This window comes from Vipera ursinii, assembly GCF_947247035.1.
Source record: "Vipera ursinii genome assembly, chromosome: 1".
In the NCBI taxonomy this organism is placed as follows: domain Eukaryota; kingdom Metazoa; phylum Chordata; class Lepidosauria; order Squamata; family Viperidae; genus Vipera; species Vipera ursinii.
The window spans coordinates 179960747-179987342 of NC_139512.1; the positions used below are offsets into that span (position 1 = coordinate 179960747).

At 35.6% G+C, this 26596-nt stretch overlaps 2 protein-coding genes across 8 annotated transcripts in view; one reads left to right on the forward strand and one right to left on the reverse strand.

Annotated features, from left to right (window-relative positions):
• The first annotated feature begins 1945 nt into the window (after nt 1–1945).
• RPE (ribulose-5-phosphate-3-epimerase) lies at nt 1946–26354 on the forward strand. 4 transcript variants are annotated; one of them, XM_083354967.1, is made up of 8 exons: nt 1949–2113; nt 7730–7809; nt 12607–12746; nt 14916–15050; nt 15223–15309; nt 15634–15752; nt 19251–19500; nt 19752–19803. In XM_083354967.1, exons 1-7 carry the CDS (start codon nt 1992–1994, stop codon nt 19291–19293), a joined length of 726 nt encoding a protein of 241 aa, XP_083211093.1. In that variant the 5' UTR covers nt 1949–1991; the 3' UTR covers nt 19294–19500; nt 19752–19803. The 4 variants fall into 4 exon arrangements, with proteins under 4 accessions (XP_083211096.1, XP_083211093.1, XP_083211094.1 ...); XM_083354968.1 differs by lacking the exon at nt 19251–19500 and adding an exon at nt 25405–26354 and having other exon boundaries at nt 1950–2113; nt 19752–19830; XM_083354969.1 differs by having other exon boundaries at nt 1973–2102.
• KANSL1L (KAT8 regulatory NSL complex subunit 1 like) overlaps nt 16861–26596 on the reverse strand; it is a 70062-nt gene continuing 60326 nt past the window's right edge. For 3 of the 4 annotated variants that reach the window (XM_083354451.1, XM_083354452.1, XM_083354454.1), the window contains 2 exons: nt 20621–20786; nt 16861–19280 (listed from right to left, as the gene is read on the reverse strand). In XM_083354451.1, the coding sequence (XP_083210577.1) occupies nt 19044–19280; nt 20621–20786 (403 nt within the window). In that variant the 3' untranslated portion in view covers nt 16861–19043. The remainder of the gene's footprint in view (nt 19281–20620; nt 20787–26596) is intronic. The other variant, XR_014491422.1, reaches the window with a different exon arrangement.

Sequence of the window (26596 nt, forward strand, 5' to 3'; positions counted from 1 at the left end):
GACTGTGAATCTTTGTGTCAAAGTTAGTTATTATATTTCATTTTTAATGTGACTCAGAGTAAAGTACTGAATCCATTTTAGCAAGCCATAATAAAACCTCAAAAATATGCCTATTGTAATTTTATGTTGTGATTTAAAATTACATGTGTTTTTTTAAAAAAACTGTCTGGCAGCCTAAAATAGCTGTGATACAAGCATGTGTTTTTCTTGTGTATTTCTTTTAATTGCATTTTACTAACTAAAGGCACATAGAATTGTACTCTAACAAGAATTTATTGCTTTCTTCCAGTATACTGATAAGTGATAAATATGTATCTGCTGTGAAGAAACTTAATTTTGCTTAGTGTTAGAGGCCTTATGTATGAAGTGGTTTTTTTAAAAAAAAAGTGTGTTGTTTTAGATTTTTATATTAACATATTATTGGCATTATTAAAATGATATAATGTCCCTTTCTAAAAGACCTGTGATACCAAGTTATGAAATTACAGCCATACGCCCAAGTTTCCTGTACGTTCCTCCTTCAACATGTGCCTCCCAATATTTTTTCAAGCAGTGCCCAATCCTTGTCCAGCTTCATAGAAAGGGTGCATCATTGTCTTGTTACTCTATATGATCTCAACATATATATGTGTTTCTCTTAATGTGACCATAGCTGTACTGAATGTTGCAGTATTCATGTTTATATGTACATGCATAAGAACGCCATCAGATATGTTTGAAGAATGCTGCTGTAAGATTCCCAAGAAATATCAAAGCTTGATTTGATTAAAACTTCTGTAGAATTTTAAAAGGAAAAATTGGCATTCAAAAGTATAAATTAGTACTGTCTTCAGAAACAAATCACTCTAAATTTCCAAAACGGCTTTCTCTGCAAAGATTTCAATGTAGTAAATACTTTGATTGCCAAAGAAAATCTGTATTTCAAAATATTTATCAAGGGATAAGGTATAAAATGTTTCAATTATTTATAGCAGCGATGAATATGGTTAATAAATGATCTCAGGATAATTAGAGGAATGTTATCTTTGCATTGATATATGCTATATTTAAGAAGTGAAAGAAGGGCTATTTTGCCATATTAACTATTGAAAAAATATATTGAAATTTAGAAAATGTTTATTTATATGAATCTTAAAATCAACCTGTACACATTAAAGCTAATTTTAATTAAAAATGGAAACAAAACCCCACTTAAAAGTTAAAATAAAACTATATTTAAAACTATGAGATCAAAATATGAAGAATTAAAATGTTAATAGATCTGTAATGTGCATCAGATGACCAAAGATGAAGGGTAATATATAGAAATATCTGAATTGTTTATGAGAGAGTAATATTTGTAAATGCATAAATAAATTGTCTACAAATACATCTTATGCCTGAAAGTATTTGTGTTTTATGTGACTTCCATGTATGGGGCTTTACGCGATCCTGTTTCTGCTTAAGGAAAGGTATTTTACGTGTAAAATTCAGACAGTTCCTATTTTATTGGATTAATTCATAAAAAATAAATTTTAATATACCATAAGCTTAAGAGAACAAAACAGAAGGAACAAAAGGCAGAAGGAAAAATAAACATAAACAGAAAATTGTGAAGAATTTAGTAACGATAGATAGATAGATGATAGATAGACAGACAGACAGACAGACAGATAGATAGATAGATAGATAAAGAGCCAGTCCCTTCGTCTTCGCTTTGGGGGCTTCCCTAGGTCTGAACAGTTTGAAAGGCCAAGCAATATCTGGCTCCACTTAAGATGCTGACCCACAAATCAAGGTTATTGATTTTCGGGATTCCCCAGCCGAATCAAAGTAGACTAATTAACGGTTAACGTTTGGCAGGTGAGCTCCCTTGGCGCCCATTTTTAAAGCCACGCCTACAACGACCAGGAAAACTACATTTCCCACAAAACTCCTTTCCGCGGACTGGCGAAGCCAGAGTTGCTTCCGGGTCGGAAGGAGTACAGCTTCTGGGCCTCCGAGAAATAGTTATGGCGTCGGGGTGCCGGATAGGTCCGTCCATTCTGAACAGCGATCTGGCGGCTCTGGGAGACGAATGCAGGCGCATGATGGACTGCGGCGCAGACTACCTGCACCTGGATGTAATGGACGGGTAACTCGCCCGAGCGCGTGAGACAGGGTCCCTTCCTGGCGGGGGCGGCCGACGCCTGTCATTCGGCTCTCTACCGGAGTACGGTAGATGACGGTCGTGGTGGGCGGGAGGAAAGGGCGAAAGATCGCCCTTCTGATTGGCTCTGGGCGGCTTTCCTATTTCTGAACGAACCTTTCCTGGAATAGAACGGAAGGAGGAAAGCGCGGTGGTCTTGTGCAATATTTAACAGCAATAGCGATTTGACTTATATACCGCTCCATAATGCTTTCCAGCACTCTCAGTCAGCCAAACGTCATTTTTGTGATTCAAAAAACAAATTCCAGGCATGTTTGAGTGCCAGCAAACCTGCTGGGATGGGTGGGGGCTGCCTGTACCGTAGCAGCCCTTAGTCACAAGAAGAGCTGCGGAGAGGAGGGCGAACTTGCCAACTGGCCGTTAGCCATGACAGTCGAAACTATCATCACTTTGGCTACTTTGTTTACAGGAAAACAGTGTTTTGTTAGCAGTGCTTTGTTATGGTGCCTGGAATTTGAGGGAGGATAATGCAAAAAGTACTTCCTGGAAGCATTTTTGCCTTAGAAACACAGGTAGTCCTCAGGTTACAAGCCGTTATTCAGCAACTATTCAAAGTTATGACAACACTGAGCAAGGGGGACCTAATGAACAGCCTGCAAAATTGCAGCCATTGCAGCAATCTGCAGTCACGAGGTCGTTATTTGCAACCTTCTTTGCTAGCTTGCCACAGACAGTTGGTAAAGTAGTTGGCAGGATGTTGCAAGTTGCTTTGACTGCTTTTTCATCCACCCACCTGTAGCACCTGGCCACACTCCCTAGTGCCTGCCCATGGCACTCATCCACAGCTCTCACCTACTGGATTACTTGCCTGGGATTCCTGCCTCTTCCCACGTCATGGTCACGTGAAGTCCTTGGTTAACAATCTGCATGGTCCTGGGTTATGATGGCAAGCAGGACTGCTGGATTGCTGTGGCTAAATGAAATAGTCATACTACTTGCAGCTGGCATACAAAAATTAAAATGCCAAGCCTTTCTAAATCATGTTAACCAATCACAGGAAAGAGTGTGAACATAGGGCTACAAGTCATCTTTGTAGTCGAATGAACTAGTATAAAACAAGAACTTTTACTTTTGAAATACCTAGAAAACAAGTCAAATTATTTCATATTTCATCTAATATTTTTTTATTTTTTTAGTATATTTTATTGATTTTTTAAAATAGCAAAACAATGTGTTGTCTGGGTTCATATATTTAACAACAGTGAATAGTAGTTAATTTCTATTTTTTCATAATCAACATACTAACTAGAAATACTTTTCCTTGGTCCTCTTCTTCTTTCCTTTTACCAACATTAAGCAAATATAGTTCTTAATACTGTCAATACATACCTATTTAAATATAAACATTTTTCTAATATTTAACAATAACATCAGTATGTAATGTCTTTTCTAATCAGCTTATATTACAGTTGTTTTATCTTGAAGTATTTCTCCTGCAGATCTCTAATGTCCCAGACTAGGGATTTTAGAAAATAATATTGCATGTGGTTTCTTACCACTTTTAGTTGTATATGCAACCTTCATTTTCATCAAACCAATTCCAAACCAATTCCAAACACTATAGTCTTGTATATCTCTTATCTTTATAAACAATCTACAATGTTCAGTCATTTAAAAACCATCTAGTAATTTCCCCTCTAGGAGAATAGCCAAAAGGTCAGTTTTTCTTTCTCTGCAGACTGTTCTTAAACATCACAGCTCAGTAAGTATTTACAATCCAAGAAGGTCAGCAGTTTTCATAACAATTGGATTTTTCATTCTGCAATAGCAACAACTTTATTGATTAGCCCTTGGGCCATATCAAAGTACAAAGTTCCAGCAACAAACCGTCACCAAAACTCATTCTGCAATAGATAGCCCAGTGTGTTTTCTTTCCTCTATTCCCAGCTGTTCTCTGTTTAGCTAAGAATCACTGAGGATCAAAGGGATAAAAGTACTCTGTTTCTGGGCGCCAGTTTCTGAGGCAAGACAGCTATAATTCTGTACTCTGTTCTACTACTAGATGTCAGTGTCTATTTTCCAGCTTTTAAAATGAAATGATCATTTTCTTGTAATTCTGTCAATATTCTTTTAAGTAGAAAATCTTAACAGTTTCCATAATTTTCAGTTTTATCCAAATTATAGCTTTACCTTGGTCCATTTCAATTTATTTCTGTCCCCCATAAAAATTAAATTGCCGCTTCCATCTATGGAAGGGTGGAGTTATAATCCCCTTCCTTCTCACTTTCAGAGAATTTTTTTGCTTCTTGGGGATCTTTTCCAGGAAATCAGTTTCAAAATAGAGATCAGTATTCTCACCCAGCTCCAACGTACTGTGAACAGTTCTTAGTTGGTGTTTTTGAACTTTGGATGGCAGTAGCTTGGGCTAGTCACCGGAGTGCAGCTAGCCTTTCTCCTGTCAGGTTGGAGAGCTTCCCACAGATCAAATAGATTGACCACCATCATCGGGGTGCCCCTCCGTCGTTTCTCTGGCACGACATTAGACCCATTAAAGGTCTCCAGGCAGGGCGAAACCAGCTGTGGGGTACGGAGCTCCACAATCTTTCGGCCGAGTTGCTATGATGCAAAACCGGAAGTCCTAATACTTTATTTTTTATTATTGTATTATATAAAGTCCATAGCACAGGGAAAATCTGCATTATTTTAATTTAGTTTTTAAAAGTTTTAAAACAAAGTAATAAACGAACGTATCTTTATTAGTCAAATATTTTGCTATGTCCCATGCTTAGTAATTTCATACATTGATAAAGTCCAAATTGTTATACAATTCAAATTCATATATTTGAATTTGGCTCAGTGGGTTAAGATGCTGAGCTTGTTGATCAGAAGGTCGGCAGTTTGGTGGGTCGAATCCCAAGTGCCGCGTAACAGAGTGAGCGCCTGTTACTCGTCCCAGCTTCTGCTAACCTAGCAGTTCGAAAGCACGTAAAAATGCAAGTAGAAAAATAGGGACCACTACGGTGGGAAGGTAACAGCGTTCTGTGCGCCTTTGGCATCTAGTCATGCCGGCCACATGACCACGGAGACGTCCTCGGACAAGCGCTGGCTCTTCGGCTTTGAAACAGAGATGAGCACCGGCCCCTAGAGTCGGAAACGACTAGCACACATGTGTGGGGGAACCTTTACCTTTACCTTACTCTTCCCAGAACCATATCTTTATGGATATTAAACCAAAACTAGCAATAGAGGCTAAACTCCTGTCATATATGTATCACCTCCATCATTTTACATTTTCAAGCTAATGGAGTTGACAGCCCACAGGCTTTGTAATGTCCAATAACCACGAAGAATATTGTGTTCAATTATTCTGTCTGTAAAAAACACAATAACCTTAGGACCTATAATCAGTCTTTCGTTAAATAATATCTGTTATATTATTACAGTTCTTTATTTCAAATAACTGTAATATTCTAATTGCCTGGTAAAAATATTGTCTATTTAGAGTCAATCAAAATATATTTTAGTATTGATACTTTCTTAGGAGTTTTACATGCTGCCGATACATCCAAATAAAACTGTGGAATCAGAATACTTTTTAAATGTGTGTACTGCCTTTCTTCAGTTTAGAGGAAAGATTTCTCTTGCAATAACTCAAATAGTTAAAAATGTAATTGGCAAAAAATGATGTAAAATATTGATAACCCTGTAGCCTGGGAATTCATACAATTCAGGCATTATCTAAAATTAGAGCTTATAACTACTGGTGCAAAGTTAATGAAATGGAGACTGATAGACTCCCCAAATTATGCCTACTAGAGCAAATAAAACTACAATCACAAATCTCCTGGATCACCAAACTAACAAATTTTGTAAGAAGCTATGGCCTTCCTGTCTCTTGTGTAACAGGAGAACAATCCAAAAAAAGAGTTGCCCAAAGAATTAAGGATATAGAAGCACAAACTGATATAGCTATCCTTAGTAAGGTGGGTAACTTGAAATGGCTGAGTAAATACAAACGTACTTTTCAAGTGGACAGTTATTTGAAGTTACAACTCCCAAAACATATTAGGGAGATATTTATGAGAGCGAGATTCGAACAGCTTGACACAATGGTCAGATATGGGAGATTTCATGCTATGCCGTACAATGAGCGTCTCTGCATTTGCGGAGTGGCAAAGGTAGAGGACCTGGCTCACATCCTATTTGACTGTTGCCTGTATAAGAGGGTGAGAGACAGGTATCTTGGTCTATATACCAAACGAATGACCCATTGGGATCCCCATATCAAAATAACTTACCTTATGTCCGGCCAGAACTTGAAAATAACATTTAACGTAGCACAGTACTTAAACAAAATGATCCGGTTGAGATCTTCATATGTGGGACTGATTGGGGTAGATTGCAAGGGCGACTCCGAAATATAATGTTATCATATTTTATCTATATCTTAAATTATTGTACATTATTACAATTTCATTTTAGGTTGTATTTTATTACTATTTCATCTTAAATTGTATTTTATTTTAATTCCATTTTAAATTGTATTTTATCAAATTACAATTTAAATTGTATTTTATCAAATTCCATTTTAAATTGCCTTTGTCAAATTTTAGTAACAATTTGTTGCTGGAACTTTGCACTTTGATAGGGCTAATCAATAATCAATAATGACTTAAAAAGATAACCCTGTAGCCATGAATTACAAAGGAGAGAGATCTACTATATGTATCTTACAAACAAGTTGCAAAATAATTCCATTAAAAAAATCAATGGAAGATGAGACTGATGATATATAGAATTAAAACTGTAGATTGTAGCTATATAATACTGTGGACCACTGAAAATAGAAGCAGGGAGTAGAATTTGCAAACTTGTATGTATTTTAGAATAAAATTCAAACATATGACAGATCTCATTCTGCGTGCCCAATCCCATAGGGTGATTGCAGTGGCTTGCAATTCTTCAGTGGTATTTTGTAGGGGGCAATGCAAGGACTCTAAGCTGGCCTCCCCCTCCCCGGTAACACTTCCCTCCAGTCTAACTGGGATTCTACCACAAGTACTGGGATGCACTGCTGCCATTGGCTGAAGCTTCTTTCAGTACTAAGGTTCTTTGTTCTTCTGCCATTACAGGCATTTTACTAATATTTAATCAGTAAATTAAATTTATTTATTTTTTATTTTCTTTAATCCCATTTATATCCCGCCCTTCTCCGAAGACTCAGGGCGGCTTACAATCTAAGCACAAATTAAATGTGCTTAGCAATAGCCTTCATTCTATGTATATGCCTGCTTATTAGGGCTTTCGGGGGGGGGGGGCCCAAGCGGCATTATTACAAAGTCAGCTTATTGCCCCCAACAATCTGGGTCCTCATTTTACCTACCTCGGAAGGATGGAAGGCTGAGTCAACCTTGAGCCTGGCGGGATGCGAACCTGCAATAATTGCAGGCAGCTGGTGTTACTTAAGGAGGCATTAGCCCACTGCTCCACCAAGGCTCTATTAATTAATGCTAGTTAATTATTTAAAATTGTGCATATACTGAAATACTCCAGCAAATATTATTTCACAATGGATTTATTACTTTTTCCCCATTTGGATAGGCATTTTGTTCCAAATATAACTTTTGGCCATCCTGTTGTAGAGAGTCTTCGGAAGCAGCTGGGTCAGCAGGCCTTTTTTGGTAAGCTGTTATTCTTTATTAATTTTAGGTTAATTTTAGGCTTGGAATGAGTTACATTTGAATTATCCTCTTCTTACTTCAGCATTGTTTTGAGCTGTGGAATTGTGCATAAGCTGTGGAAGAAAATGCCACCTGAAGGTGTTTAAAGCTTCCAAAAGAATGTGTTAGCATAGCTGAAGAGCCTCTCTTCGAGGCCTTACAGCAGCCATGTTATTTGGAAGACTTGGAGGTTGCCTCTGCCTTTTCCTGTATATGGCTTTGCTTCATGGGAACTCAGGGGCTCTTCCCCATGTAGTCACACAAGCAGAAATAGACGAGGCCGCCTTCAAAGAAGGTATCTAACCCTTGCAGCAGATGTGCCTCCTTTTGGTACTTTAAGAATAGGTGAGAATATATTGAAAAAGGATGCCAACCTTGATCAATGGCAGAAGGGTATTAATAAATTTATTTGGGCGGGGGAAAAACCAAGAGTTAAATTTAAGATTTTACAAGATGCTAGGGAAAGAGGGGGACTTAAGGCGCCGAATTTGAAATTGTATTATGATGCAGTTGCCTTGACATGGGTTAGTGATTGGCTTAATTTAACTAATAAGAGAATACTTCATCTTGAGGGTTGGGATTTGGTATATGGATGGCATGCATATTTGCTTTACGATAAGAAGGTGGACAGGGCTTTCAAATCCCATATTCTTAGAAGTGCTTTATTGCATGTCTGGAAAAAGTATTATTACAAGTTAAATTATAAAATACCGATTTGGGGAATTCCTGGACACGCGATAGAGGGCGTATCTATGGGAGTGAGTATGGATATGGTTTCTTATAAGGAACTGCTTAGATTGCAAGGGAATGATTGGCAACTTAAATCATTGGAGGAGTTAAGACAAGAAAACATAAGTTACTCTTGGTTTCAATATACCCAATTGAAAGCTAGGTGGAAGTCAGATCAAAAGGTTGGCATCACAATTACAGATCAAAATTTAGTAAAACAAATTAGAGATTTAAATTGTGCACATATAAAGAGGATATATAATGCTTTAATTGAATTGGATTCGGAAACGGAATTGGTCAAAGACTGTATGATAAAGTGGGCACAAAATATTCAGGAACCAATTTCGTTGGACACCTGGGAGATAATTTGGGTCAGAAATGTTAAATTTACTCAGGCTCAAAACTTAAGAGAAAATTTTTATAAAATGTTTTATAGATGGCATCTGGATCCCAAGAAGTTGTCCAACATGTATCCTAATTTACAGTCTAAATGTTGGAGGTGTGGTAGTTTAGAAGCTACCTGTTTTCACATGTGGTGGACTTGTAGAAATATAAAAGCTTTTTGGATCAAAATTTGGTGGAACATTCAAAAGATTTTTAAGAGAAAGATAAAGTTTTTTCCGCAATTGTTTTTATTGGGTATTGTTGTAGATTGTGATGTTAAAGAAACTAATTTGATGTTGAATATGATAACAGCAGCACTGTTACTGGTGGGACAATATTGGAAGAAGGATAGTTTGCCTACTATAGAAGAATGGGTGTTTAAAGTTTTGAATCTTGCAGAAATGTCTAAGATTTCTGCTTATTTGAAAGATCATTCACAGGAAAGATATATTTCAGTTTGGAGGAGATGGATAAATTATATTCAGAACAAATATGGGACTAAAAATTTCCATTTAGCTTATGAGTAGATTTTAGTGGGATATTGTTATTGGTACTTTGTTTATAGTTATGTTAAAGGGGAGTTAAAGCACATTATGAATTTGGTTAATTGTATATTATGCATAATTTTTATTTAGAATATGATTATTGTAACTATAATCCTGTATTTAGCTCTGGGAAGTGGGGGGGGGGAAGTGGGCGGGTTTGGGGTGGGGGGATTTGGGGATATATTGTAAAACTTTGTTTTTGTAAAACTCTTTAATAAAAAAAAGAATAGGTGATTCACTCTCTCTAGCAACCCTTTGAATGTTTTGCAGGTAAGAAAAATGGTGGCATTACAATCTATTCCTTTGGAACATTAGTGGGTATTAGAGATCTCAGCTGTATATTAAATTTAAAACTGGTGGACATATTAAGAATTTTCTTTGTTACTATGAAATTGAACACAAGAAAGAGAAGGGCTCAAACAATGGAAATTGTTCTTAACATGAAGGGATTGCAAAAAAGCCAAATGATTTCTATTTAGGAGTCTGCTGTTTATAATCAATATTGTATTTAATATTTTGTTTATTCTGTTAAATATTAATCCAAGGTAAGAAGTATGGCACCAGTGGGCACAGCAATCATGAGTGCCCATTTTTAAACCTACCAAGACCTCTTGCCCCTTATTTACACATGCACGTACATATGTACTTTTTTTTTTTAAAAAAATGGATTTTAGGAAAACGACATTGCTGCAGCTTCTGACATCCCAGTCTTTCTCTTTTGTAGTCGTTTCTAGACTCCATTTTAGAACAGACTTAAAGGAGGGCAAGTAACCTTTTTTCAAGGAGTAGAATATTATTTTTTTAAAAAAATGTCTGTGCTGCTTTCAGCTCTGTTTTGATTTTCCATGGATGTGCAGAAATTAAATGATACTAATATAGTGGTTAAAGCTCAGCCTTTCCTTATTTAATGAATAGTGATTACAGCATGATTGATCATATAATTATTTAAAGTCCTTACATTAAAACAGAACAGACCCTTCCCTTTTGTTGATGTGAGATGTTGTCTCTCTTGGGTTTTTTTTATAACTCTTATTGTGAATTACCTACCTCCCCAGCTTCAACTTCAATACTAACCTACTTATGATTATGATAGTATCATAGATGACTTTTACATAAATAGCACCACCAATATTTTTTACCATCCTGACGTTGTCTGGAAGTATCAGTTTTATTTTTCCTTGTATCTGTCATCTATCCGTCTATCATGTCTATCACATCTGTCTATCATCTATCTATCTAGTTTAGGAACTGCTTATCTCCCTCACAGAACAGTATACTGGACAGTGTACAAATAAAATATTAAAAGCACATGAAACGTAAAAGAGGCAAGCATTTAAAAGGCAGGGGGGAGGGCTTTCAGGGCATTAAGCAGCCCCACATCTGGAAGGCCACAGAACTGTATTTTTAATGCCTTTCCAGAAAGCCAGGAGAGTAGAGGCCCACTTCATCTCTGGGGAGCGGGGAATGTTCCACAGGGCAGGGGCAACAGCAAGAAGACTCTGTATGGACCCCACCAGTGGGAGTTCTTTGGCCGACGGGGTCTGCAATATGCCTTCCCTGCTTGACTAAGCGAGACAGGCTGATAGAATGGCATCAAGATGGTTCTGCACATAATCTGGTCCCAAATATCTTTGTAAGTTTTTTTTCCTTGTCTTCCCTGGATGCCACGAGTGAGCAATCTTTTCCTTCATTGATGGAAAATAACAATTTTCTACACTAGAATAATTGAAAATGAAAATTTGATATTCTCTGCTGTTAATTGAAAGTCATGTGTGTAGGATAGGTGGCTGTATAATTGAAATAAATAAATCAAAATCTTCTCTTTGTGTTCCATAGATTTACAGAACTTCTGTTAGTGTATTTAAAACTCAATGTATCAATGAGTTTTAATAATATTAAATAGAAGTAATTGTATTATGATGGTAAAATAATAAGGGCTAAGACTGAATAGTGTTTTCCACAATGGCAAAAATTGTCTTCTAAGTCCAGACCAAAAATACATCTAAATGAGATGCATCCAAACATTTCATACATATTTATGCCCCATCTCTAACATTATCCATATGAGGATATTCTTCACAATAGAGCTTCTGCCTTGTAAATAGTCTGATACTGAACCATGATGAAAAGGCGTGATGGTCAAAGTAATCTGGCAGTAAAGTGTTTACTATTGGAAAATGGAAGAAGACCATCTATGTAGACCTGGTAACGGAAGACCCACTTTTTGCTGGATACCAACTGTCCTGCTATAGGACTGTCACTTCCCATCTGGCTGTGCCTCTACGACCACTTATTGTTTGGCTGTCAGAAAGAATGAATGAAGTCTATGTGAAATAATATCTTGCCAACAAAGTAACATTAGGAGCCCACAAGGCAACAGTAAGCGGCTGCCTGTGAAGGTAGCATCTCCTGCCAGAACCCAACCAGATTATATGCCTGCTGCTGCCTGAGCACTGCAAGCTGCAAGCCAAGGTGTTTTTTTTGGGGGGGGGGGCAGAAAAAAAACAGAGGAGAGGACTTGCTTCAGTGGCAAGCCCACCTCCACTTCTTGGGAGAGCCAGCCTTAATGCTCTAGTGGATTCTGGGGTTTTTTTGCTGGTCAGGACTGCTTGGACAAGAGGAAGAGGTAAGGGATTCCTTTCACTAAATGGCATGCCAGTGGCACAAGCAAGAGTTGTGAGTAGCTTCGGTAGCAACAAAACTGGGTACCAGATGAACAGCTGCTTTGAGGGTCAATGTGATATAGTCAAGGCCAGTCACTGCCCTGTCAGAAACTTCTCATGGATAAGACAGCAACACTTGAAAGAATAGGTGAAAAGCATATTAACAAGGTTTTTCTTGAATTTAAGGTATTACTGTAGTCATACTGTATAATCCCGAAAACAGATTGAAATGTTAGTATTTGAGGGAAAGAGCCTGCTAGTTATGTATTTGGGTACTGAGTGCTAAAAGCTTACCTTTGGGTCCTATCCTTATATCTTTTATATCCTAAAACCAAGCTGGACAATGCTTTATAAATTGGGAGTGTCCTCGGGTTTAGTGATTTGGAAAATATGCAGTCCGGTATTTTGTGCTTCTGATTTTATTTTGTTCTTTCTAGATATGCATATGATGGTTGCTAAACCAGAACAATGGGTAAAACCTATGGCTGTAGCTGGTGCAAATCAGTATACCTTTCATATAGAAGCTACCGATAATGCAGGGGCCCTCATCAAAGATATAAGAGAAAATGGAATGAAGGTGAGAGGTTTGGAATTGATAGAATTTAGTAATTCCTCTTTTCAACTAATGGTTAGTACCCGCTTGGGGTTAGGTAAGGGTCAGTGGAGTTCAAGGGAAGGAGGGCTGGACTTAGTTCTGTTGTGGTTACATACGGATTCTAAGCTGATCCTTCTTTTAATTCCACTCCCGGGTTCTGCTACTCTTTCTCCTACATTGTATCTCTATTAATGCCCTTATTCCTTTAAAATACCAAAGAAATGTACATTATATTACAAAAAACTGATTTTTTCCTTCTGTTCAGTTGTATCCAATTCTGGAGACAGCTTGGACAAGTCCCTGCAATTTTCTTGGCAAGCTTTTTCAGAAATGGTTTTCCATTGCCTTCTTCCTAAGGCTGACAGAAAGTAAAGGCTCAAGGTCACCCAAAGTGACTGGTTTTGTGCCCGAGACGAAACTAGAACTCATGGTATCCTGATTTCTCATCTGATGTCTTAACCACTATAACAAATTGGCTACTAAAGTGTTACAGTTCAGTAAAATAATCCTTAACCTCACATATCTCTGAATGTCACATTAGATCTTCTGTTTCCTGTATTGCTGATAGATGAGCCACACTTTATTTTTCTAGTTGCCTTCATTATGTTAATGTGAGAAATACTGTTCTAAATATTTTCTAATTGATAGGAATCAAAGCTCAGACTAGGAAACATGCAGAAAAAAGAATACTACTCTACCCCAAGAAAGTAATTCAGCATTTTTGTATTTGATGTGATTGAGTTCTTAGATATATCTGATGGCAAACATAGGGCAGAGTAACTTGAATCTTAGAGGTTGTGCTTAGAAAGAGACATGGCAGAGCTATGATGTTGGGTGCTTTGTACTGACAGGTGCTTTCAAATATTTTTCTGGTAACACATTAGGAATTATCGTGTTACATTGTTTAAAAAGTATTGTAAAGAATATATTTAGGATTGTAGTTTAGGATATGGTCAACCAGTCATATATATATGCATATGGGGTTATGTACCCATATATACCCTAGACCTGTTCCCCTACTTCTAACACTATCAGCTCAACTAAATTTGATAAGGTAGATTATCTCCTATATTCATTGTGCTATTTACTTGTTTCTGTCTTGCTAATGTTTTGTTCTCTTTGGAACAAAAGAGCTCCATTCAAAATGTTCATTGGACAGTTTTAACTGCCAGTTTTCCTGCAGAAACTTCCTCAAAAAGTTCTGAGTGTTTTCTGTTTGAATGGAATAAACACTTGAAACTTTTCAATGTCCCATCATTTGCAGTAACTGGAACAAGCCTTTTTTCTTTTCTCCCCAGTTGCAAAAATGTAAATGAACAGTGTAACCTCTGCTTATTGCTATTTACCATCTGACTTATAAAAAGTTGGAAGACAATGATTTTGCATGTCTCATTAACAGCCACAAAATTAAATGCAACAGAGCAGACAGCACTAGAATCGCTTTAACTCAACTCATAACTTGGCAACTGCAACAATATACTTCTCTATCTGTGAAAAGTATACATCAGTATAATTTTGCATATGTACCATCACAGCAGTACCTGTAACACATATACATCATATATCGTATACTTTGGAATCTGAATTTTTGAAAAAGGAATCTCAACAGAGTACTCTAAAATGTTACATCTGCTTATACAAAACATCTCACCCTGATTCCTATTCTCCTCTTAGCTAGCTCCAGCCCATAGGAGCAAATATGAAGCTAATTTACTCCATGTCTGTATGGTTTGAAAAGTTTAGAAGGAACTCCCACCTTCACCAATGTCAAGACACTCAAAGCAACATGTATTGATCCTCTCCCCCAATTTGTCTTAAACTTAGAACAGTGGATTTTTTCTTTGAGCCCAAACACTAAAATACTTCGACATTAGACACTTTACACATACATATCAATCACTATAATGGGTGCTTAATGAATGCTGTTTAATCACAACTTGTAAGACCAATGCATCCATACGCACATTAAGCAAACATTAGCTTAGTAGCTTTATATTGTAAGTAATCTTTTTCTTCGCCACTGAAAAATGTTTATTTGGCAGACCTTTTTACTATGTTTGGTGGGAATCAATTTGAATCCTTTTCTTTTTTTTCTTTCTAAAAGATTCAGGATACGAGTTGTTTTAATATTTTGGTCCTTTTCTTATTTAGGTTGGTTTGGCTATCAAACCAGGAACCACAGTAGATTTTTTAGCACCATGGTCCAATCAGATAGACATGGCTTTAGTTATGACAGTGGAACCTGGTTTTGGTGGACAAAAGTTCATGGAAGATATGATGCCAAAGGTAAGTTTGCAAATTATTTCAAAAATCCCAGTGTTATGAAAAAGTAATGGGAACAAACTTAAACATTTTAATTAAGAATGTTCATACTATACATTGATGTCTAATTTTGCATATTTTGAGAAAAATAATTACTGTTCCTATTAATTGATGTACTTTCTGCATTACTAACTAGGTTCACTGGCTGAGAACCCAGTTTCCTTCTTTGGATATTGAGGTAGATGGTGGTGTAGGGCCAGACACTATACATAAATGTGCAGAGGTAAGACTAAGAGACAATCTATGTTAAATAAAAAACTGTAAATATTGGAACATTATGTCTAGGTAATCCATTTTTAAAAAATCTGAGTTTAATATTTTTCCCCATTCTGTAAGTTTTTTGAAAAGCATTTGAGTATTCATTTTAACAACCCTTGATGTTTCTTGCTGATTAAAAGTAACAAGGAAAGTATAATTAAAGCTGCTGATCTGGCTAACTGCTGCTTGTTTCTGTTAGAACGTATACATTTCAAAATTTTCTATAATTAATAATTGTTGCATGTTTATTTTAAAAATTCTAATACAGTGTCATGGGATTTGCTTTTAGGCAGGTGCAAATATGATTGTGTCTGGGAGTGCTATAATGAAGAGTGACGACCCTAGAGCTGTGATTAACCTTCTGAGGAATGTCTGTTGTGAAGCTGCTCAAAAGCGTTCTCTTGATCGGTAAAATCGGGTGGCAGCCAAATGGGTTACATTTTATTGTTCTTGTGGGTGGGTTGGAATACCATTGTGGAATAAAACAGGACATCAACTTTGAAGTCTCATTTTATGACCAAAAAACTAAGCACAGTACATAGTAAGTTTTGTGATCTTGGAGAAAACCTTCCTTGTTTGCTCCTTTATTTCATGCAGTAGTTTGTCACGTAAAAGCTTTTTAAAAAAAATTTAAATACAAATGTGGTAATTCCTTAAAATAAAATGCTAGATAATAAACCCTTGAATTGGAAAAGTTTGAAGGTTGACTTGGCCTTGATGAACAATTATAGCTGCAATCCACTTTAAGAATAAAAATGGGAGGATAAATATGAGAAATAGAAGGATGAAAATAATGGAGCAGGAAATTTGCTTCAATGTTCTGAATATGAAAATAACAGCAAAAGTTGCAAGCCATTAAAAAGATAAGATCATGGATATATAATCTGTAAAACTTAAAGATTGTCATCAACTGTAACTGTTACAATGACAGACGGAAAAACTTATTAAATACTTGGAAAGTAATTTACATTAAATCTTTTAATTTAAATGTAGTTATCTTCTTGGAATCCACCCAATTCTTGGTTGTACCCTCAGCCTGAAAAAGAATGCATACCTGGGCTTTGAAGCAATGTTAATTATCATTCAGCTTGTATAAGTTACTTGCAAATTGAAAATAATTTGTTTTTTATATATGCACATACTTTTTGATTCCCAATTGATACAATGTTTCAGAAATTTCATTGTAGATGTGCAGTTCATACTATAAAAGTAGTGAAGGAAATTTTATGATTTGATGCCTGTCAAATGCCTTTTGAATGAAAAACAATCTTCCAGTCAAAATTGGCACATCAAATTACAACATTTCTATCATTTTCTTAAGACAAATACGATAATGAAGACAAATATTGCAATTCTCTTTTCAGTGGAATGTTTGACATTATTTTTTTTTAATTGGCTTTATTGAAAATGTTTTGAAATTTTAAAAAAAACCTTGGTCCATTTCCTGCCCTTTTCATGCTGAAAACAGTGGGAGACAATGTTAAAGAATAAGGAAGTGCAGATCTTTTTTTAAAAAAAAAACAAAATGTTGATCCCTGTATCTCCACTTGCATGAAGAATAAGCTGAAGAATATAAAACAAGAAAATATATAGAGACTTTTTCTGTTGTCCAATTGTATTAAAATAAATATGTTTTACTCCAGGTCTGGGTAGATGAGGTAGTTAAATGCATACTTTTTGCTGTTTGGGGAACTGATAGCAAACGTTTAGGAGTTCTGGCTTTGGTCAGGGCCTCTGTTTATTTAATCTGCAAAGGGGGCAATCTTGTACAGATTTGGCTAAGAGTAAGCCCTATTGAATTCAACAGAATATTTAATAAAACAATAAATTTGACTAAGAAATTTTGCATATGTTAAGAATAATACAATATAATTGTTTACATAGCTCTTTAAATTCATTTAAAATAACTAAGTAGAAGTTAGTACACATACAACAGACATCTATAATAGACCAAAGCAATATATGTATGAATTCCATCTCCTTCACTTGTCATCAACTGTAAGAATAGATGTTCACAAGAAATTTATTACTATGAAAAAATAACTTACCAGAGAAAAGAATTTCACCTTTCAAATGATCAAAGCCCACCATTTAGCTCATTGTAATAAATATGTAAGTCGTAATTAGCTCTGTTTTAAGAGTGAAAATCAAATCAATAAAATAATAAAAAATCAAAATAATAAAATAATTTTAAAGAATGCATGTTTTCATTTTTCACATTCTGTCTGGATACTCATTTATTAGAAGTAACTGTAATTTATATATTAAAAAGAAATGTGAGTAAGATAAACCAGAAATAAGGTTGACCAACAAAAATACAAACTTCAGCTTTGGAAAGCAAATCAGAGGGGGAAAAATGTCATTTCATATTCATCACAATTATGTAAAACATTTGATGCTAAGATAACAGTATCTCCCAATCATGATTTGTCATAAATACAAATTACTAAAGGGATATTATATTTATGTTCATTCTTCAATCCATTAACATCACACTGTAGTATAGAGAAATAACTTTTAATTTTAAAACCTTGCATTGAAAATTGGTATATCAGGCAAGATTCAAAGTTAATTTTCTGGACAAAATATTTAAAAAGCTAAAACCAAAATATATAGGAAACTACAATCTAACATAGGCTGTAGTGTGAAAAAGCAACTTAACATTTTTATATTAGCCAGTGTACTTCTAATCTGCTGGGACAATGGAACACTAAAATTTGGCCATCTATCCGTTAAAGCTAACTTTGGGAAATGACAGTTTTAAAAAAGCATACTTAATAATCGTATGTTAATAAAAACCAACAATAGTTCCTCACAGAAGAGCTATCTTGAATTGGTATCAGTAAATGCACACAACAGTCCTGTGCAATATCTGTTCACCTAGCATCCCTGGTGGATACAGGTAACATTGCAATGCATCATTTTGGGATTTGAATGAGAACTTTTTCATTTGTCTTCTCATTACCTAAAAGAGCTATTTTGTCTTGCTCATAATGCTTGTATTTAAATGTCCTTTTTTCCATATATATTTAAGGTTTCTAAGATACAAAAATGGATGCTTGTAATCTGCTGATTGTAACACATACATAGTATTTGTAGAGATACAAAAAGAGTTGAATAAGTATAAATACTGCTAAATGCAATGAAATATTAGATTCCCTTACTTCAAAAATCTGAATTTCTCAGATACTTCTAGTATTTACCTTTAAAATAATGGGGGGGGGGGAGAGGGAGAAATCTATTGAAGTACAGAAAATTAAATCATTTAAGCTGACTTTATCTCATCTGTAGTTTTAGCTTGTCTAGCCTAATGAATGCAAGTATGTGTTCTATTAATAAATTTATAGATTGTTGGTTTTTTTTACCACTTGCTAAATGAAAAGATATATTTTGCTGCATTGCAATAACTACACACTTTGCATATTTGATCAACATGGGATGGTGATTTGAGATTACAGTTTAAGAGCATCCACTTTTCACATCAAGTATGTTAGTCTACTGGACAGAAAACGTTCTTGGAATTCAGATAAATAAATAGCTCTTGCATTCTCATCCTGCCTGTAAAAAAAGTAAAAAATTATATTGTAATTATTAATATTATGAAAAAAATTATTGTTTGCATGAAATATATGAAAATATATTACCTTACATCTTCCTTCAGCTTGATTTACTTTCCTAAATAAGCAACTTTGCTCTCTGTCACGTCTGTTTTCTTCCCAAGTAAATTTGGTGGTGGTCTTCCACTTCCAGGATAGAACTCTCCTTTTGTGACTGGTTATCATTCAGAAAACTAAAGGCAGTGTATGGGTTATGGTCAGAGTCTCTAAGAACAGACATATTTGAACATTCTTGATGAACTGCTGGCTGACGCTGGGGTATTAAAGCTTCTACTTCTTCATTTTTTAGTGGAAAAGCCCGACGTTCCCAGAGAAAAGTCTGGCAGAGATGAAGGATAAAAGGCAATGAAAACAAACTTTTATCGAACCATGTGTCTTACCACTATTTTTAAGATTAGTCACACACACCCTCCGGAGAGGAAGGGGGAATCCTCTTAATTTTTCAACAGATGTTGGAAAGAAAAGAGTAAGAAATGAAAATAGCTGCAGATATTACTGCTGCACTAATTGGATGCCCTGGAAAAAAAGCATCTTCTATGGTGAGGCTGCCTGTAAGCCTTTTATAATGCTTAAATAAGTTATAGAATAATAGCTTGACTCTTCTTCCCTATCCTAGTCTTGCTGGATGGGTGGAATATAAATTTGATAAAGTTGTGATTATTAACCAATTGCTTCTTCCCTTTTCCTATCTGTATCCAATTTTGTTTCCTCCCCTCTCTTCCCTACCTTTCACTTCATCCCCTTTTCATTCCGTTACCCCCACCTCACCTCCTTTTTCTCTATCTGCCAGAATGGAAAGGAAGATGTGCTTGTGTATGTAAAAGAAAGAGGAAAAATATGGCTACATACACTGGAGATCAATTCATTTTGTAAGTGGTATTTTTTACAGGCATTAATTTAATTAGAAACAAATTGTGATTCTCTCATTAGTTGTAGGAAGTTGTTTCAAGCCCACGTTCATATTCAAGTTTTTCACATATGCACATTATGAAGGAAGAAAGGAATCTCCAAAAATGATTTCAACTGAAATTAGTAACTAGCTGACAAAGGCACTGAGGAGTTTTTTTTAACATGGTCTTTTTAAGCAGTAGAAGTTCCAGTTTAACTTTGCAGTAAATATGCTATATATCTTGTACAAAATATTTGAAATGATTATTAATTCTGATACTGGAAGCTCTAAAATCACATCATTCACATCAACAGAAAAAATTACACAATGACAAAATAGGCCAGTTTTATTTAGAAGGTTTAATTAAACAGATTGGGGAAGCCTCATGCAATATACTTACACACTACCCCCAAATAAATAAATTATTGCAATGAAACAAATACGTATTGAGTTGCACTTCTCCAATGCAATCCTGTCTACTGAAAATTAATCTCACTGTTCACCTGGATGGTGTGTGTGTGTGTGTATATTTTTCCAACTAAGTCTTATAGCTAAAAAGAAAGCATTATTGACTTACATAAAAACTAAAGTATTCTGGTATATTAAAAATGCTTTAATGAATGACAACACACTTTATAACACAAATGATCTAAGCAGGATTTTTTTTAAAGGAAATTGCTAAGTAACTCAGTTTGGTCCTTTTAACTGCTCTTCAGTAAACTCAACATTAAATGCTTATATTTAAATTGCGTATTAATTGTGTGCATTACCATTGATTGTTTTTTTCCTGAAGACTCTGATGTTCCCAAGTACTGAGAATTGTAGACTTCTGAAGTTATGCCTACAGTGTTTTCCGAAATACAGGTTGTTAAATTAGAATTTGCTTGCTTTTCTTTCAGTGATGCATCTTGTTCCTCAAAATTTCTGCTATATGATCTATAATGAAATAAAATAAGCTCTAGTTTCTTTCATTAGCAATGATCTAATGAACAATAAGATGACGGAGGAAGAATCTCTAAAATCTCTAACAAATTTAATTCTAAAGAAAACTTTTGGGAAACAAAAATATACTCTTTCCACTGTATACAAAGTTTTTAATATTTTTAATCAGTCTTGTTAACGTTTCATTTATGGAACAATTCATAATCTTTCTGTGATTCTATCTGTCTTACATCTTTTAAAAATAATTTTACCTTAATAGTAAAGGATGAATGTGAAAAGAGATTGCTGAAAATGATGAAAGAGAAGATAGCAAAGATTGAATTCTTTTTGAGTTCTTGGAATCACAATATAAGAAAGGTGCCAAATAATCCTGTATTATAGAGTTAATACCCATGTGATCAAGTATATGGAGCATATTTTTCTAGGTTACATCTTTTCCATTTGATTTGATTCTATTGACTATATTACTGCTAAAAGTAGATGGAACTCCGTTATAACATCAAAGACATGACTGGAATACATCACGAACTGCTCCTATGCAAGCTTCAAGTTAAAGCTAAAGAAGAAAAAAGCCAGTCAGTTTATATGATACAATCTTGAATATATATCCACCATTTAAAGAAGAACATTGTGAATAGCTTTCAAGTCCTGAACCTCATTAATACAGAATTATGGAATGAGATTAAAGAAATTGTTAATGATGAAATATGAAAGGAAACTGCTGAAAATGAAGAGAAGAAAGCAAATTGGATGTTAGAATAAATTGGAAATTGGCAAGAAGAGAAGAGAAGCCAAAGCCAAGAAACAGACAAAAATCTCAGAAAACAATTTAAATAAAAAGAGTTTTTAGAAAAGACAAAAAGCAGTATTACAACATCTGAAAACATATTTGGAGAAAAAAGGAAAACTTGAAATATTGAATATACTATACAGTAGAGATATCAGCATCTAAGATATCTTAGGATATACTGTATTTCTTTCTTATAAGAACCTCTGGTAGTAGAATATGAAATCAGACCAGCATTCCAACCATTACCAAGTCGAGAATTTATAGGAACTGATGGAATACCCATAATGAAATATGGCATCCAAAAGAACATAAACTAGTGCGTTCTAACCAAGCTATTCCAGAAAATCTGGAGAAAGACTCAGAGACTAACCAACTGAAAGAAGTCAATATAGATTCCAACACTAAAAGAAAAACTGCAAGCAGACTATGCAAATTATCATACAATATCCTTAATGTCACATGCTAACAGCTTAAGATCATACAACTCAGATCGAAAAGGCCAAAAACCATGAGGACCCAGATTGTTGGAGGAAATTAAGCTGACTTTGTAATAATGCCACTTGGGGTGTGTCTGTAAGCCCTAATAAGCAGGCATATACATAGAATGAAGGCTACTGCTAAGCTTGTAAGCCGCCCTGAGTCTTCGGAGAAGGGCGGGATATAAATGGAATTAAAATAAAATAAAATAAAAAATATACATAGAATGAAGGCTACTGCTAAGCTTGTAAGCCGCCCTGAGTCTTCGGAGAAGGGCGGGATATAAATGGAATTAAAATAAAAAAAAATAAAAAAAATGAGACATTACTGCAAATGCATGCTGGATAATTGAAAAGCCCCCGCCCCCCAAAAAAGAAGTCAGTATGTGCTTCATTAATTGTAGAAAAGTCTGTTGGGAGAATTTCTTTGATAAAAACGTTTTGTCAAGAATGATGTTTTTGTTTTAGGCAATACCTCTTTTGACCACAGACATACAATGCCACAAAGAGGTATCTAAATTTTTATGGCAAAGGAAATGCCACAAATTAAAGTTAGGGATGCTAAGGAAAGAGAAAGATTAGGTTTACCAAATTTGAAATTATAATTTGCTGCTGGTTTGCTTGGTCTGGATGAAAGAATGGATGTTGCTAAGAAAACAAGATACTTTTACAGTTAGAAAGTCACAACCTGATGTTCAGATGGTATGGATATTTAGGGTAACATAAAGTTAAAATTGATGTGGATTTTAAAAATCATTTTATTAGGCATGCCATATTGAGAATATGGAATTGATATAAACCCAGGTTATGTTTGAAAACATCTTTATGATCTCAGGTCAAGAAACATATTATAGAATTGCCAGAGAAAGCTAAATGGCTGATGTACTAGGATTTGCTGGAAAACTATCAACTGGAATTTAAAATCAAATCAAGAGCAATTAATAGCAGAAGGATATATAGGTGAAACTCAAAAAATTAGAATATCGTGCAAAAGTTCATTTATTTCAGTAATGCAACTTAAAAGGGGAAACTAATATATGAGATAGACTCATTACATGCAAAGCAAGATAGTTCAAGCCGTGATTTGTCATAATTGTGATGATTGTGGCGTACAGCTCATGAAAACCCCAAATCCAAATTAGAATACTGTGAAAAGGTGCAATATTCTAGGCTGAGTGTCCCACTCTAATCAGCTAATTAAGCCATAACACCTGCAAAGGGTTCCTGAGCCTTTAAATGGTCTCTCAGTCTGGTTCAGTAGGAATCACAATCATGGGGGACTGCTGACCTGACAGTTGTGCAGAAAACCATCATTGACACCCTCCATAAGGAGGGAAAGCCTCAAAAGGTAATTGCAAAAGAAATTGGATGTTCCCAAAGTGCTGTATCAAAGCACATTAATAGAAAGTTATGTGGAAGGGAAAAATGTGGAAGAAAAAGGTGCATAAGCAGCAGAGATGACCGCAGCCTGGAGAGGATTGTCAGGAAAAGGCCATTCAAAAGTGTTGGGGACTTTCACAAGGAGTGGACTGAGGCTGGAATCAGTGCATCAAGAGCCACCACACAGAGATGGATCCTGGACATGGGCTTCAAATGTCGCATTCCTCTTGTCAAGCCGCTCCTGAACAACAAACAACGTCAGAAGCGTCTTACCTGGGCTAAAGAAAAACAGACCTGGTCTGTTGCTCAGTGGTCCAAAGTCCTCTTTTCTGATGAGAGCAACTTTTGCATCTCATTTGGAAACCAAGGACCCAGAGTCTGGAGGAAGAATGGAGAGGCACACACTGCAAGATGCTTGAAGTCCAGTGTGAAGTTTCCACAGTCTGTGTTGATTTGGGGAGCCATGTCATCTGCTGGTGTTGGTCCACTGTGCTTCATTAAGTCCAAGGTCAACGCAGCCGTCTACCAGGAGATTTTGGAGCACTTCATGCTTCCTTCCACAGACAAGCTTTATGGGGATGTTGACTTCATTTTCCAGCAGGACTTGGCACCTGCCCACACTGCCAAAAGCACCAAAACCTGGTTCAATGACCGTGGGATTACTGTGCTTGATTGGCCAGCAAACTCACCTGACCTGAACCCCATAGAGAATCTATGGGGCATTGCCAAGAGAAAGATGAGAGACACGAGACCGAACAATGCAGAAGAGCTGAAGGCTGCTATTGTAGCATCCTGGTCTTCCATAACACCTCAGCAGTGCCACAGGCTGATAGCTTCCATGCCACGCTGCATTGAGGCAGTAATTGCTGCAAAAGGGGCCCAAACCAAGTACTGAGTACATATGCATGCTTATACTTTTTAGAGGTCCGATATTGTTCTATGTACACTCCTTGTTTTATTGATTGCATGTAATATTCTAATTTTCTGAGATTGTGGATTTGGGGTTTTCATGAGCTGTACGCCATAATCATCACAATTATGACAAATCACGGCTTGAACTATCTTGCTTTGCATGTAATGAGTGTATGTCATATATTAGTTTCCCCTTTTAAGTTGCATTACTGAAATAAATGAACTTTTGCATGATATTCTAATTTTTCGAGTTTCACCTGTAGAGTAGTTTGTTTGTTTGTTTATTTATTTATTGATTGAATTTATATACCGCCCTATTCCCGAAGGACTCAGGGCGGTTCACAGGGCAAGTTAAAAACAATACAAAAAGAGAGAATAAAATACAATTAAATTAATACAAGCCCACAAAATTAAGATAACATTAAAATTGAAATTTAAAATTAATTTAATTTAGTTTAGTTTAATTTAATTTAATATAATTTAAAATCCCTCAGTCCAGGCCAGACAATTCAAACAACCAAGTTTTTAAGTCCCGGCGAAGTGAGCGAAGGTCGGGGGCAGTTCGTTCCAAAGGGCAGGCACACCCACAAAGAACACCCTCCCCCTGGGAATCACCTGCCCATGATGTTCCCATTTACAGTTATTCAAAAAAATTAAAATGTATAAAAGGCTTATGGTATGGAACAAAGTAAGTCAGAGTTTGAAATACAATTATATACTGATGAATATGTAATTGCTAAAATGTAGGTTTGTTGAAGTTTGAAACAGGAATAACAGATTAAAGAATTTATGATAAAGTAGACTAAAATGTTTGGTTATTTGGATGGAATAATGGGAAAATATGTGGTCAAAAGGGCTGAACTTGCCATGGTGTGCTTTAAGAGAACTTTTATAAAATGATATTAGCATGGCATCAGAGAAATTATCTAGAATGTATAAAAGCATTTCAAATATATATTCAAAATGTGAACAAAATTGGATTAAATGCACACTTTGATACAGAGATTTTTTTACAAAATCAATGTTCAATTAAAGCCAGAACTTTTCCTTTTAGGATTAATGGATAAACAGTTAGAAAAAAAGCCATGGAAGATTACTTCAAAATATGGTTTCTGCATCAAGATTACTATATGCACAGAGATGGAAAGAGTAGGCACTATGCCTTGTGGAGGAGTGACTGGTGAAGTGGACAGATTTTGCTGAAATGATTAAATTGACATTTTTGATTAGAGAAAAGGCATTATTTTTATTGGAGAATGAGTCCAAGTTAGTGAAGGAGTCTGACAAGACTGCATACCTTCTTATTTACTCATTCTATGCATGGAAGGGAAGGGAAGCTGGATTGGAAGATGCATGTGGTTTTAAAATTGGAGGAAGAAATATACTGCACTATTCTGATGACACTTATCTTGATAGCTGAAAATGCAAAGGATATGCAAATCAAAATGCAAAGTCAAAGGGCACAGTAAAAAAATGGGAATAAAATATAAACAAGACCAAATTAATCGTAACAGGTAGAACAACCAGCATTAGAATTGACAACAAAGATACTGAAGTGGTGGACAACTTTGGCTTTTTAGGATGAACCATCAACAGTAAAGGAACAAGCAATCAAGAAATAAGCTGGAGACTAGTATCCGACAGAACAGTTATGAAAGCCTTGGAAAAGATATTCACGGGCTACGAAGATCAAAATCATGCTAGCCACGATATTTCCTATGACACACTACGGAAGCAAAAGTTGGACTTTAAATAAGCAGGATAGAATTGATGCTTTTGAACTTAGTGTGGGAGAAGACACCTGAGAATGTTGTGGACAGCCAAGAAAGAAGCTGATGGATCATTGAATAAATCGACCCAGAGTTTTCACTCAAGGCATGAACAGACTCAATACATCCAACTTTGGACACATTATGCTAAAACCCGGCTCTCTTGAAAAGGATTTAATGTCGGGAAAGATAGAAATTGCCTCCCTTTAATAAAGATTTGAATTATTATATTGAATTTCTGGTCAACCATAATCAATTTTTTATTTAGTTTCTCCTACAGAGCTCATCAGAATTTCAGTTGTTCAGGATTTTTGATGAAAAGATCACCCAGTCTACATGTTCTTGGTGTGGCTTCTGCCTACACCTTCACTTTTGTAAGACTACTGTACTAACACAGCCCTTGAATTATTCTTTTGTCTTAGTTTTGATAAGAGATTCAGTTTGGCTTGGGTTTCTTCCTAAATAACCCTGGCTCTA

Bases quoted from the DNA above. Each gene is read 5' to 3' on its own strand.
- RPE (XM_083354967.1), top strand. From the start codon at position 1,992: ATGGCGTCGGGGTGCCGGATAGGTCCGTCCATTCTGAACAGCGATCTG. The intron at 12,747-14,915 runs GTGAGAGGTTTG...TTTCTTATTTAG, and splicing joins TAAGAGAAAATGGAATGAAG to GTTGGTTTGGCTATCAAACC. The intron at 15,753-19,250 runs GTAAAATCGGGT...TTCATTTTTTAG, and splicing joins CAAAAGCGTTCTCTTGATCG to TGGAAAAGCCCGACGTTCCC.